This window comes from Bombina bombina, chromosome 1, assembly GCF_027579735.1.
Source record: "Bombina bombina isolate aBomBom1 chromosome 1, aBomBom1.pri, whole genome shotgun sequence".
Taxonomy (NCBI): domain Eukaryota; kingdom Metazoa; phylum Chordata; class Amphibia; order Anura; family Bombinatoridae; genus Bombina; species Bombina bombina.
This window is the reverse complement of record NC_069499.1, coordinates 1,486,731,333-1,486,744,528: the sequence shown is the minus strand read 5'-3', so window position 1 is coordinate 1,486,744,528 and position 13,196 is coordinate 1,486,731,333. Positions and strand designations below refer to the sequence as shown.

Genomic DNA, 13,196 nt, shown 5'->3' with positions numbered 1-13,196 from the left:
AGGGGTTAATAGGTATAATGTAGGTGGGGGCGGGGTCCGGGAGCGGCGGTTTAGGGGTTAATATATTTATTATAGTTGCGGCGGGGTCTAGGAGCGGCGGTTTAGGGGTTAATAACTTTATTTAGTTGCAGGGGGCTCCGGGGGCGCCGGTATAGGGGGTAGAACAGTATAGTATAGTGTGAGTGCTTAGTGACAGGGGTATCAATAAAGCTGTAAAAAAGCTGAAGAGCAGCGAGATTGATGAGTGATAACTATCACAGTCCGCTGCTCATCGCCCTGTACTTGGTGCACGGCTTTTTGACAGATTTATTGATAACTTTGGCAAGCGTATTCAGGTCCGCGGCAGCGATGTGAGGTGAGCTTAGGCAAGCGTATTGGGCCGGCGAATGCAGGTAAGTAGACGGCTTCATAACTAGACTCCTTTGTCTATGAGTAAGTGCCCTGTTTCAGCGTGAAACGCGTAAGACAGTTGAGCCCTTTCCTCTGTTTTTGGTGACTTTTTACTATGGAATAAAGACTGCTTTAATTGTTGCTCAGTGGCGGCTTCTTCTTTTCTTTTAAAAGTCATTAACCCCTAAACCACCAACCCCCCACATTGCAACTACTAAATAATACTATTAACACCTAAACCACCATCCCCCCACAACGCAAAGTACCTAATTAAACTATTAACCCCTAAACCACCATCCCCTCACTTTGCAAAGTATTAAACTAATAACTAAACTCCCTAACCTAACACCCCCTATATAAGGTACCCTTGCATTCCCATTGGCTGAACAAATTCAAATCAGCCAATAGGATGAAAGCAGCTTTCATCCTATTGGCTGATTTGAATTTGAAGAATCAAATCAGCCAATTGGAATGCAATGGTACCCATATATCTTTTAATCGTTTAATTTAATTTTGGGGTGTTTTTTTTTAAAGATTAGGGATTTTTTTGGAGCAGAAAAAGAGAAAAGAGCTAAATGCCCTTTTAAGGGCAATGCCCATCCAAATGCCCTTTCGGGCAATGGGTAGATTAGGGTTTTTAGTTCGTTTTTTTTATTTTGGCGGGTTGTAAACTTGTAATGTTAGGGGTAATTGTTTTTTTAATGTAAAAGAGCTGCTAGCTTTGGGACAGTTTCCTGCAAAAGGCCCTTTTAAGGGCTATTGTTAGTTTAGTTTTAGAATGGTGTTTTTTGGGGGGCGGTATTTGAAAAAGGAATATTTTTTTTTATTTTGGATAATTTCGTTTGTTATTTTATGTAATGGTAGCTTTTTTTTATTTTTTGTAATTTTAGTGTTTGGTTTTTGTAATGGTAGTTTTTTTTTGGGTAATGTTAGGATTTATTATTTTTAATAATGTTAGCTTTTTTTTCTGTAATGTTATTTGTAATTTAGGGTTTTTATTTTATGTAATTTTTTTAAGGTAGTTTGTATATTTTTAATTTTATTTATGTGTATTTTAATTGGGGTAAAGTTAGGGGGTTTAGTTATAAGTTTAATACTTTGTGTTGTGATGGGGTAGTGGTTTAGGGGTTGATAGTTTAGTTAGGTACTTTTTAGGGGTTAATACATTTTATTAGTGATGGCGGTTTAGGGGTTGATATTGCGCATGTGTTAGGTGTTTGTTAAGGCTTCCAGGGAGTTATGCTGCTTTTTTACTCTGCGTAAGGGTTGCTGCACCTGCCTATACGTGACAAGCTGAAAATGGAGTAAAATACATCCATTCTGTGCGTGTAAGTCCATATGCTGCCTTTGTGATACCGACTGGCGATGTTATTCTATGGGAGTAAAAACTGTGCATGCCATGTAAAATATACACACGTAACTTGTCTGCTGCGCCCAGTTTGTGATTGCTCAATTAGAGAAAAATTTGGCGAGGCTGGTTTTTGTGCAGGTCACCAAGTATGTGATCGAGGCCCAGGAGTGCTTAAAGCCTGTTAAAATGATAACCCCCAGTGCACCAGCACTAAGCAAGAGCGCTAACACCGATACCCAGATTGAGAAGTGTAGTAAAATATGCTAATTAGTACAGGGAAAAAAATAAACACTACGTCAACAGCTTACTTGCACATGAGAGCTCTAAATTTAAAGAGAAAGTACCTCAGAAATCTGCATAATATGAAAAAGCACCTAAATTAAACTTAAACAGTAAAATTATGTTTACATGTTCAAGTGAATAGCCTATGGGCTATGAGGTGCATTTGTACTTACCAGTCAGCACCTGCATTTACTGTGCCCACCTCAGTTTCAGAAGAATACAATTCAATAGATGAGCCCATTCAAGGTTGTGCCAGCGTGCCGACGATCTATTAAAGCACGGCCACTCTAAGTAATGAGATTGACCAATAAATCCACATTTTGTCTGGAGAAACAGTGCCAGCATACAAGTATCATCATTTGGTAGACTAGGGCAGTGGTGGATACCATTTCACCTGGGAGGCCTTAGGCATCTTCACACTGGAAAAATGTTTTTACTGCCTGACTGAAACCTCCTGTCTACCCATTTGCTCTGTTTGAAGGCTCTCTGAGGAGGACATAGGGTCTCAAATATGTTACATTCCTTTCTGCATCTTGTAGATCAGCTCACTCCATCAAGGAGGGAAAAATTTGACTGAAGGATTCTGGGAGATTTCAAATCTCTGGTATGTAGGGATGTTTTGCCTCCTGCTAGTGAACAGGGAGTGTAATCCCCCATGTAATAATCTTGTGGACTCTAACCATCTTATGAAAGAAAACAGCATTGTTTGGAAAATTACTACACTCGTTAAAGATGGGAAAAAAATAAAAATGTAAATGTATCATGAATATAAAAAGCCAGAGGATATACACAGTGATTCTAACGTAGGTTTGCATAAATATTTTGCAAATATATTCTTTCTATGTTCCTACCTGGTATAATGATGCTTTTGGACACCTTCTGCATTATATCTGTTGTCACGGGAGATGGTACAAAACCAACTGTGAAATTCACCCTTGTATACTCATCCAGACGTCCAAAGTCTACTGCAGGAGCATAATCCGTATTGCTCACATATGGAGATGCTGTTATAGCTGATATGATGAACATCAACAAAACAAATGCTAAGTCTTGCAGCCATTCCTATGTGGGGGGAAAAAATAAAGATTACAAGTGGCAACTCTAAAAGTAATATTTTATTGCGGGTGTCTTAGCGCATGCAGTACAAGTTAAAAGGAAAAAATGTAGGCGTGTGCGAAACCCATTGCATGCTAACTTCAGGATTTTGGATATCGGGACCATAGATGAAAATGTACAATCTTTTTATTTTTAAATATCTCTCTTTATCTGTCTTTCTGTCTCTCCATCTCTCTCTCTATATATATATACAGTATATTTATATATACAGTATATATATATATATATATATATAAAAAATATATATATATATATATATATATATATATATATATATATATATATATATATATATATATATGTGTGTGTGTGTGTGTGTGTGTGAGAGATTTTTTTCTCTTCTTGTAAAACCTATATACCTATAACTATAAATTAGGGGTTTTCAATTCTTAGGCGATGAGCCTCCCCACTCACAAAACTTGATAGCGCCCCCCCATAATAGATTTTACTTTATATTTTTTTCTTTAAAGAAAATTGTAATATTTATTTTAAGTTTTAATTTGGGGGAGTTACATCTGATCCAGGGCTTACACACAGCTTTCAAGACTAGTGTTTAAATTAGCACTTTGTTTCTTCTGTGTTAAATGCAAGTTACAGATCAAGACAAAAAAAAACACAATACAGTAGGTATGTGCATTCATCCCATTTGTGAGGAAATTAATGCTAAATATGGCATTGGAAAGCTTCATTCAGATCTTTTCGGAGCCACATTTTTTTCTTGTGAAACTGCAACACACTTATTTTGGTTGGGTGGGGGGGGGGTTCCTGTTAGGGGGTCTTAGTAATTGTTTAGGTAGAAGAGCTGTTTAACTTAGGACAGTGCCCTACAAAAGGCTCTTTTAAGGGCTATTGGTAGTGTATTGTTAGGTTAGGGGTGTTTTATTTTGGGGTGTTTTTTGTTTTTATAGGGCTATTAGATTAGGTGTAATTTTTTATTATTTTGGATAATTACATTTTTTATTTCTGTAATCTTAGTGTTTTTTTATTTTTCATAATTTTAGCATTTTTTTGTAATAATAGATTTTTTAATATGTTTGTATTGTTAGTTTTATTTAAATTTGTAATTTAGGATTTTTAATTTGTAGTTTATTTTATTTTATTAGAATAGTTATGTTAGTTTAATACACATAAAAATACATATGTACACACATATATACGTAACTGGCCCTTAAAATCTGCTATAAATTATATCATTGTTGTGTTTACACATAAAAAAATGTATTAACCTGTTCTATGGTGTCTTAAGTGCTTGTTGCTTTTCTTAACATTGTAGGAAGAGAGAGCGCTACAAATGATGCAAGCAAACACCCGCGATAAACCCCTTTTCTCTTGTAAGATGTATCGAGTCCACGGATTCATCCATACTTGTGGGATATTCTCCTTCCCTACAGGAAGTGGCAGAGAGAGCACCCACAGCAGAGCTGTCTATATAGCTCCTCCCTTAGCTCCACCCCCCAGTCATTCTCTCTGCCTGCTTAACTGCTAGGAAGGGCAAAGTGAGTGTTGTGACAAAAATGTTAGTTTTTATTTTCTCAAGCAAAAGTTTGTTATTTTAAATGGGACCGGTGTGTACTATTTACTCTCTGGCAGAAAAGGGATGAATATTTCTGCAAGGAGGATGATGATCTTAGCACTTTGTAACTAAGATCCACTGCTGTTCTCACAAGTGCTGAAGAGTACAAGAAAACTTCAGTTGGGGGAACAGTTTGCAGGCTAAACTGCATTAAGGTATGTTCAGCCTATTTTTTTCTAGACAGACTGTGTTATTTCCAGGAGGGAAAGGTAAGCTGTATTCAGTAAAAGATGAATCCAAGCTTGCATAAAGGGCTCATAGTTACTGGTGACACTAATTGGAAAAAAGTTTTGGTTTAGTTACAAATAAAACTTTTTTTGAGGGACTTTAAAGGGTCTTTGTGGCTTGTTTAAGGGTTATTAACCCACATGGCTAGTTTAAGAAACACTCTGTGGTGTTTTTTAGGCCCCATAACTTCGAGTGAGGTGGGAGGGGCCTATTTTCAGTTGCACAGTTTATTTACCTCAGAAGCATCCAGCTACTTCTCCAGAGATTCATGCTGTATTTGAGGGCTGTAAAGAGGTTTTTTTCCCCCACAAATCATTCCTAAAGGGCAGGTAGGCGCCACAGCAGAGCTGTGGCAAGGTGCTGAACGTTATTTTACCGGTTTTGAAGTTTTTTCAATCCGGTTTTTACATTAAGGGGTTAATTGTTTATTTGCATAGTTGTGCAAAGTTACTAAGGCTTTATGATGCTACTGTAAATATTTAGTTGTGTTTACTGCTTTTTTACACTGTTTTGCAGAGTTTGTGCAGCTTTTTTTCTCTTAAAGGCACAGTACCATTTTTGTTTAAAGTGTTATTTACTTTGATTAAAGTGTTTTCCAAGCTTGCTTGTTACATTACTAGCCTGTTTAACATGTCTGACACCAAGGAGAATCCTTGTTCTATGTGTTTAGAAGCCATTGTGGAACCCCCTCTTAGAATGTGTCCCACTTGCACTGATATGTCTATAAATTATAAAGAGCATATTTTAGCACTTAAAAATATTGCAATATATGATTCTCAGTTAGAAGGAAATGAGGGTTTAGCATCTAGCTCTCCCCAAGTGTCACAACCAGTAACGCCTGCACAAGTGACGCCAAGTACCTCTAGTGCGTCTAATTCATTTACTTTACAAGACATGGCCACAGTTTTGAATAAAACCCTCACAGAGGTTTTCTCTAAACTGCCTGGTTTACAAGGAAAGCGTGTCAGCTCTGGGTTAAGAATAAATGCTGAGTGGTCTGACGCTTTAGTAGCCGTATCCGATATACCCTCACAATGTTCTGAAGTAGGGGTAAGGGATTTGTTATCTGAGGGAGAGATTTCTGATTCAGGAAAGATGCTCCCTCAGACAGATTCTGATATGACGGCCTTTAAATTTAAGCTTGAACACCTCCGCTTATTGCTCAAGGAGGTATTAGCTACTCTAGACGATTGTGACCCTATAGTGGTCCTAGAGAAATTGTGTAAAATGGACAGATTCTTAGAGGTTCCTGTTTACACTGATGTTTTTCCAGTCCCTAAGAGGATTGTGACTATTGTTACTAAGGAGTGGGATAGACCAGGTATTCCGTTCGCTCCCCCTCCTGTTTTTAAGAAAATGTTTCCCATATCTGACACCATACAGGACTCGTGGCAGACTGTTCCTAAGGTGGAGGGAGCTTTTTCTACTATTGCTAAGCGTACAACTATAAATATTGAAGACAGTTGTGCTTTCAAAGATCCCATGAATAAAAAATTAGAGGGTCTCCTAAAGAAAATTTTTGTTCATCAAGGTTTTCTTCTCCAATCTATTGCATGCATTGTTCCTGTAACTACTGCAGCTGCTTTCTGGTTTGAGGCTCTAGAAGAGGCTCTCCAGGTGGAGACTCAATTAGAGGATATTATGGATAGAATTAAGGCCCTTAAGTTGGCTAATTCTTTCATTACAGATGCCGCTTTCCAAATGGCTAAATTAGCGGCAAAGAATTCAGGTTTTGCCATTTTAGCACGCAGGGCGTTATGGCTTAAGTCCTGGTCTGCTGATGTGTCATCAAAATCTAAATTTTTGAACATCCCTTTCAAAGGAAAGACCCTATTCGGGCCTGCACTGAAATAAATTATTTCAGACATCACTGGAGGGAAAGGCCATGCCCTCCCTCAGGATAAAACAAATAAGATGAGGACCAAACAAAATAATTTTCGTTCCTTTCGGAACTTCAGTGGTCCCGCTTCAGCAAAGCAAGAGGGGAATTCTGTCCAATCCAAGTCAGTCTGGAGACCTAACCAGGCTTGGAACAAAGGTAAACAGGCCAAGAAGCCTGCTGCTGCCTCTAAGACAGCATGAAGGGGTAGCCCCCGATCTTGGATCGGATCTAGTGGGGGGCAGATTCTCTCTCTTTGCTCAGGCTTGGGCAAGAGATGTTCACATTTCCTGGGCTTTAGAAATTGTGTCCCAAGGATATCTTCTGGACTTCAAAGACTCCCCCCAAGGGGGAGATTTCACATTTCTCAATTGTCTGCAAACCAGACAAAGAGAGAGGCGTTCTTACGCTGTGTAGAAGACCTACATACCATGGGAGTGATTCTCCCAGTTCCAAGAGCGGAACAAGGGCTAGGTTTTTACTCCAACCTGTTTGTGGTTCCCAAAAAAGAGGGAACTTTCAGACCAATCTTGGATCTCAAAATTCTAAACAAATTCCTCAGAGTACCATCTTTCAAGATGGAGACTATTCAGACTATTCTTCCTCTGATCCAGGAGGGTCAATATATGACTACCGTGGACTTAAATGATGCATATCTACACATCCCTATTCACAGAGATCATCATCAATTCCTCAGATTCGCCTTTCTGGACAGGCATTACCAGTTTGTGGCCCTTCCCTTCGGGTTGGCCACGGCTCCCAGAATTTTCACAAAGGTGCTAGGGTCCCTTTTGGCGGTTCTAAGACCGCGGGGTATAGCAGTGGCGTCTTATCTAGACGACATCTTAACTCAGGCGTCGACTTTCCAGCTAGCCAAGTCTCACACGGACATCGTGTTGGCTTTTCTGAGATCTCACGGGTGGAAGGTGAACATAAAAAAGAGTTCTCTCATCCCTCTCACAAGAGTTTCCTTCCTAGGGACTCTGATAGACTCGGTAGAAATGAAAATATTTCTGACGGAGGTCAGAAAATCAAAACTTTTAATCACTTGCCGAGCTCTTCATTCCATTCCTCGGCCATCAGTGGCTCCGTGTATGGAGGTAATCGGACTTATGGTAGCGTCAATGGACATAGTTCCTTATGCCCGCCTACACCTCAGACCACTGCAACTATGCATGCTCAAACAGTGGAATGGGGATTATGCAGATTTATCTCCTCAACTGCATCTGGACCAAGAGACCAGATATTCTCTTCTCTGGTGGTTGTCTCAGGACCACCTGTCTCAGGGAATATGTTTCCGCAGGCCAGAGTGGCTCATAGTAATGACAGATGCCAGCCTGCTAGGCTGGGGTGCAGTCTGGAAATCCCTGAAAGCACAAGGCTTATGGTCTCGGGAGGAATCTCTCCTCCCGATAAACATTCTAGTACTGAGAGCGATATTCAATGCGCTTCAGCTAGCTGCGGCCAAATTCATCAGATTTCAGTCGGACAACATCACGACTGTAGCCTATATCAATCATCAAGGAGGAACACAGAGTTCTCTAGCGATGATCACTCTTGCCATCTCTCAGGAATCCATATCCCAGGGGTAGAGAACTGGGAGGCGGATTTCCTAAGTCGTCAGACTTTTCATCCGGGGGAGTGGGAGCTCCATCCGGAGGTATTTGCCCAGCTGACTCAGCTATGGGGCACACCAGAATTGGATCTGATGGCGTCCCGACAGAACGCCAAACTTCCGCGTTACGGGTCCAGGTCCCGGGATCCCCAGGCGGTATTTATAGATGCTCTAGCAGTGCCCTGGTCCTTCAATCTGGCTTATGTATTTCCACCGTTTCCTCTCCTCCCACGTCTGGTTGCCAGAATCAAGCAGGAGAGAGCTTCGGTGATTCTGATAGCGCCTGCGTGGCCACGCAGGACTTGGTATGCAGACCTGGTGGACATGTCATCTGTTCCACCGTGGACTCTGCCAATGAGGCAGGACCTTCTAATCCAAGGTCCGTTCAAACATCCAAATCTAATTTCTCTGCGTCTGACTGCTTGGAGACTGAACGCCTGATTCTATCAAAGTGTGGTTTCTCTGAGTCGGTCATTGATACCCTGATTTAGGCTAGAAAGCCTGTCACCAGGAAAATCTATCATAAGATTTGGCGCAAATATCTTTGTTGGTGTGAATCCAAGGGTTACTCATGGAGTAAGATTAGGATTCCTAGAATTTTGTCTTTTCTCCAAGAAGAATTGGAGAAGGGATTATCAGCTAGTTCCTTAAAGGGACAAATATCTGCTTTGTCTATTCTTTTACACAAACGTCTGGCAGATGTCCCAGACGTTCAAGCGTTTAGTCAGGCCTTGGTCAGGATCAAGCCTGTATTTAAACCTGTTGCTCTGCCATGGAGCCTAAACTTGGTTCTTAAAGTTCTTCAAGGGGTTCCGTTTGAACCTATGCATTCCATAGATATTAAGCTTCTATCTTGGAAAGTTTTGTTTTTAGTAGCTATCTCTTCAGGTCGAAGAGTTTCTGAGTTATCTGCTTTACAGTGTGACTCACCTTATCTTATTTCTCCAACATTGGTGTGTCTGGTCCACGGCGTCATCCATAACTTGTGGGAATATTCTCTTCCCCAACAGGAAATGGCAAAGAGCACAGCAAAAGCTGTCCATATAGTCCCTCCTAGGCTCCGCCCACCCCAGTCATTCTCTTTGCCGCTGAACAAGCAGCATCTCCACGGAGATGGTGAAGAGTATGTGGTGTTTAGTTGTAGTTTTTTATTCTATTATCAAGAGTTTGTTATTTTAAAATAGTGCTGGTATGTACTATTTACTCTGAAACAGAAAAAGATGAAGAGTTCTGTTTGTGAGAGGAATATGATTTTAGCAGCAGTAACTAAAATCGTTTGCTGTTTCCACATAGGACTGTTGAGATGAGATAACTTCAGTTGGGGGAAACAGTTAGCAGACTTTTCTGCTTAAGGTATGACTAGCCATATTTCTAACAAGACTGAGTAATGCTGGAAGGCTGTCATTTTCCCCATCACGGGGACCGGTAAGCCATTTTCTTAGTCTCAAACAGAATAAAGGGCTTAATATGGGCTATAAAACTGGTAGACACTTTTATGGGCTAGATCGATTGCTTTATTTGGGCATTTTATACAGCTTGATGTTGAAATTCACACTTTATAACTTTGGGGAACGTTTTTTTACGTCAGGCACTGGTTAGACACCTTCCCAGTCAGGAAGGGCCTTCTATGTAGTAGGCAGAGCCTCATTTTCGCGCCATTACTGCGCAGTTACTTTTGAGTGCTGGACATGCAGCTGCATGTGTGTGGGTCTGGAAGTAGTTGAAAAGGTTCCTAGAAGGCTTCATTTGGTATCGTATACCCCCCTGGGTTTGGTAAAGTCGCAGCAAAGGCTGTAACTGGGACTGTAGAGGGGTTAAAACTGTAAACGGCTCCGGTTTCGTCATTTTAAGGGTTAAAAGTCTGAAATTTGGGGTGCAATGCTTTGAATGCTTTAAGACACTGTGGTGAAAATTTGGTTAAGATTGAACAATTGCTTCATAGTTTTTCACATATTCAGTAAAAAAGTGTGCCCTGTTTAAAATTTAAAGAGACAGTAACGGTTTTGTTTTAAAACGGTTTTTGTATTTTATTGACAAGTTTAAGCCTGTTTAACATGTCTGTGCCTTCAGATAAACTATGTTCTGTAGGTATGGAAGCCAATGTGTCTCCCCCTTCAAAATTGTGTGATAATTGTGCCATAGCGTCCAAACAAAGTAAGGACAGTATTGCCACAGATAGTAAAGTTGCCCAAGATGATTCATCAGATGAAGGGAGTAGACATAGTTCTACATCATCTCCTTCTGTGTCTACACCAGTTTTGCCCACGCAGGAGACCCCTAGTATTTCTAGCGCGCCAATGCTTGCTACTATGCAACAATTGACGGCAGTAATGGATAATTCCATAGCAAATATTTTATCCAAAATGCCTGCATTTCAGAGAAAGCGCGATTGCTCTGTTTTAAACACTGTAGAGCAGGAGGGCGCTGATGATAATTGCTCTGTCATACCCTCACACCAATCTGAAGTGGCCATGAGGGAGGTTTTGTCAGACGGGGAAATTTCTGATTCAGGTAGAATTTCTCAACAGGCAGAACCTGATGTTGTGACATTTAAATTTAAATTAGAGCATCTCCGCGCACTGCTTAAGGAGGTGCTATCTACTCTGGATGATTGTGACAACCTGGTAATTCCAGAAAAATTGTGCAAGATGGACAAGTTCCTAGAGGTTCCGGTGCACCCCGACGCTTTTCCTATACCCAAGCGGGTGGCGGACATAGTGAATAAGGAGTGGGAGAAGCCCGGCATACCTTTTGTCCCCCCTCCTATATTTAAGAAATATTTTCCTATGGTCGACCCCAGAAAGGACTTATGGCAGACAGTCCCTAAGGTCGAGGGGGCAGTTTCTACACTAGCTAAGCGCACTACTATTCCTATCGAGGATAATTGTGCTTTCAAAGATCCTATGGATAAAAAATTGGAGGGTTTGCTTAAAAAGATTTTTGTACAGCAAGGTTACCTCCTGCAACCTATTTCGTGCATTATTCCTGTCACTACAGCAGCGTGGTTCTGGTTCGAGGAACTAGAAAAGTCGCTCAGTAGAGAGACTCCGTATGAGGAGGTTATGGACAGAATTCACGCACTTAAGTTAGCTAATTCCTTTATTTTAGATGCCGCTTTGCAGTTAGCTAGATTAGCGGCGAAAAATTCAGGGTTTGCAATTGTGGCGCGCAGAGCGCTCTGGCTAAAGTCTTGGTCAGCGGATGTATCTTCCAAGACAAAATTGCTTAATATCCCTTTCAAGGGTAAAACCCTTTTTGGGCCAGAATTGAAAGAGATTATCTCAGACATCACTGGGGGTAAGGGCCACGCCCTCCCACAAGATAGGCCTTTCAAGGCCAAGAATAAGTCTAATTTTCGTTCCTTTCGCAATTTCAGGAACGGACCGGCCTCAAACTCTGCAGCCTCTAGACAAGAGGGTAATGCTTCGCAAACCAAACCAGCTTGGAAACCGATGCAAGGCTGGAACAAGGGTAAGCAGGCCAAGAAGCCTGCTGCTGCTACCAAAACAGCATGAAGGAGTAGCCCCTGATCCGGGAGCGGATCTAGTAGGGGGCAGACTCTCTCTCTTCGCTCAGGCTTGGGCAAGAGATGTTCAGGATCCCTGGGCACTAGAAATAGTCTCTCAGGGTTATCTTCTGGAATTCAAGGAACTACCCCCAAGGGGAAGGTTCCACATGTCTCACTTATCTTCAAACCAAATAAAGAGACAGGCATTCTTACATTGTGTAGAAGACCTGTTAACAATGGGAGTGATACACCCAGTTCCAACTGTGGAACAAGGAATGGGGTTTTACTCAAATCTGTTTGTAGTTCCCAAAAAAGAGGGAACTTTCAGACCAATTCTGGATTTAAAGATTCTAAACAAATTTCTCAGAGTGCCATCGTTCAAAATGGAAACTATTCGAACGATTTTACCTTCAATCCAGGAGGGTCAATTTATGACTACCGTGGATCTAAAGGATGCGTATCTACATATTCCTATCCACAAAGATCATCATCAGTTCCTAAGATTCGCCTTTCTGGACAAACATTACCAGTTTGTAGCTCTCCCATTCGGGCTAGCCACTGCTCCAAGGATTTTCACAAAGGTGCTCGGGTCCCTTCTAGCGGTTCTAAGACCAAGGGGCATTGCAGTGGCACCTTACTTGGACGACATCCTAATTCAAGCGTCGTCTCTTTCAAAAGCAAAGGCTCACACAGACATTGTTCTAGCCTTTCTCAGATCTCACGGGTGGAAGGTGAACATAGAAAAGAGTTCCCTGTCTCCGTCGACAAGAGTCCCTTTCATGGGGACAATAATAGATTCTTTAGAAATGAAGATTTTCCTGACAGATGTCAGAAAGTCAAAGCTTCTAAACGCTTGTCAAGTTCTTCACTCTGTTCTACGGCCTTCCATAGCTCAGTGCATGGAAGTAGTAGGGTTGATGGTTGCAGCAATGGACATAGTTCCTTTTGCGCGAATTCATCTAAGACCATTACAACTGTGCATGCTCAAACAGTGGAATGGGGACTATACAGACTTGTCTCCAGTGATTCAAGTAGATCAGAAGACCAGAGACTCACTCCGTTGGTGGCTAACCCAGGATCACCTGTCCCAGGGAATGAGCTTCCGCAGACCAGAGTGGGTCATCGTCACGACCGACGCCAGTCTAGTGGGCTGGGGCGCGGTCTGGGACTCTCTGAAAGCTCAGGGTCTATGGTCTCGGGAAGAGTCTCTTCTCCCAATAAACATTCTGGAACTGAGAGCGATATTCAATACTC

General features: G+C 41.4%; 1 protein-coding gene and 1 long non-coding RNA gene across 5 annotated transcripts in view; one reads left to right on the top strand and one right to left on the bottom strand.

The window, feature by feature from the left end:
• LOC128653763 (ABC-type organic anion transporter ABCA8) overlaps positions 1-13,196 on the bottom strand; it is a 752,731-nt gene that overhangs the window by 621,289 nt on the left and 118,246 nt on the right. For 2 of the 4 annotated variants that reach the window (XM_053707247.1, XM_053707256.1), the window contains exon 3: positions 2,875-3,085. The exons of the other annotated variants lie outside the window; for them this stretch is intronic. In XM_053707247.1, the coding sequence (XP_053563222.1) occupies positions 2,875-3,085 (211 nt within the window). The remainder of the gene's footprint in view (positions 1-2,874; positions 3,086-13,196) is intronic. 4 annotated transcript variants of the gene reach the window in all.
• The window catches only part of LOC128653783 (uncharacterized), a 166,906-nt gene that overhangs the window by 77,076 nt on the left and 76,634 nt on the right, over positions 1-13,196 (top strand). The window lies entirely within an intron of this gene.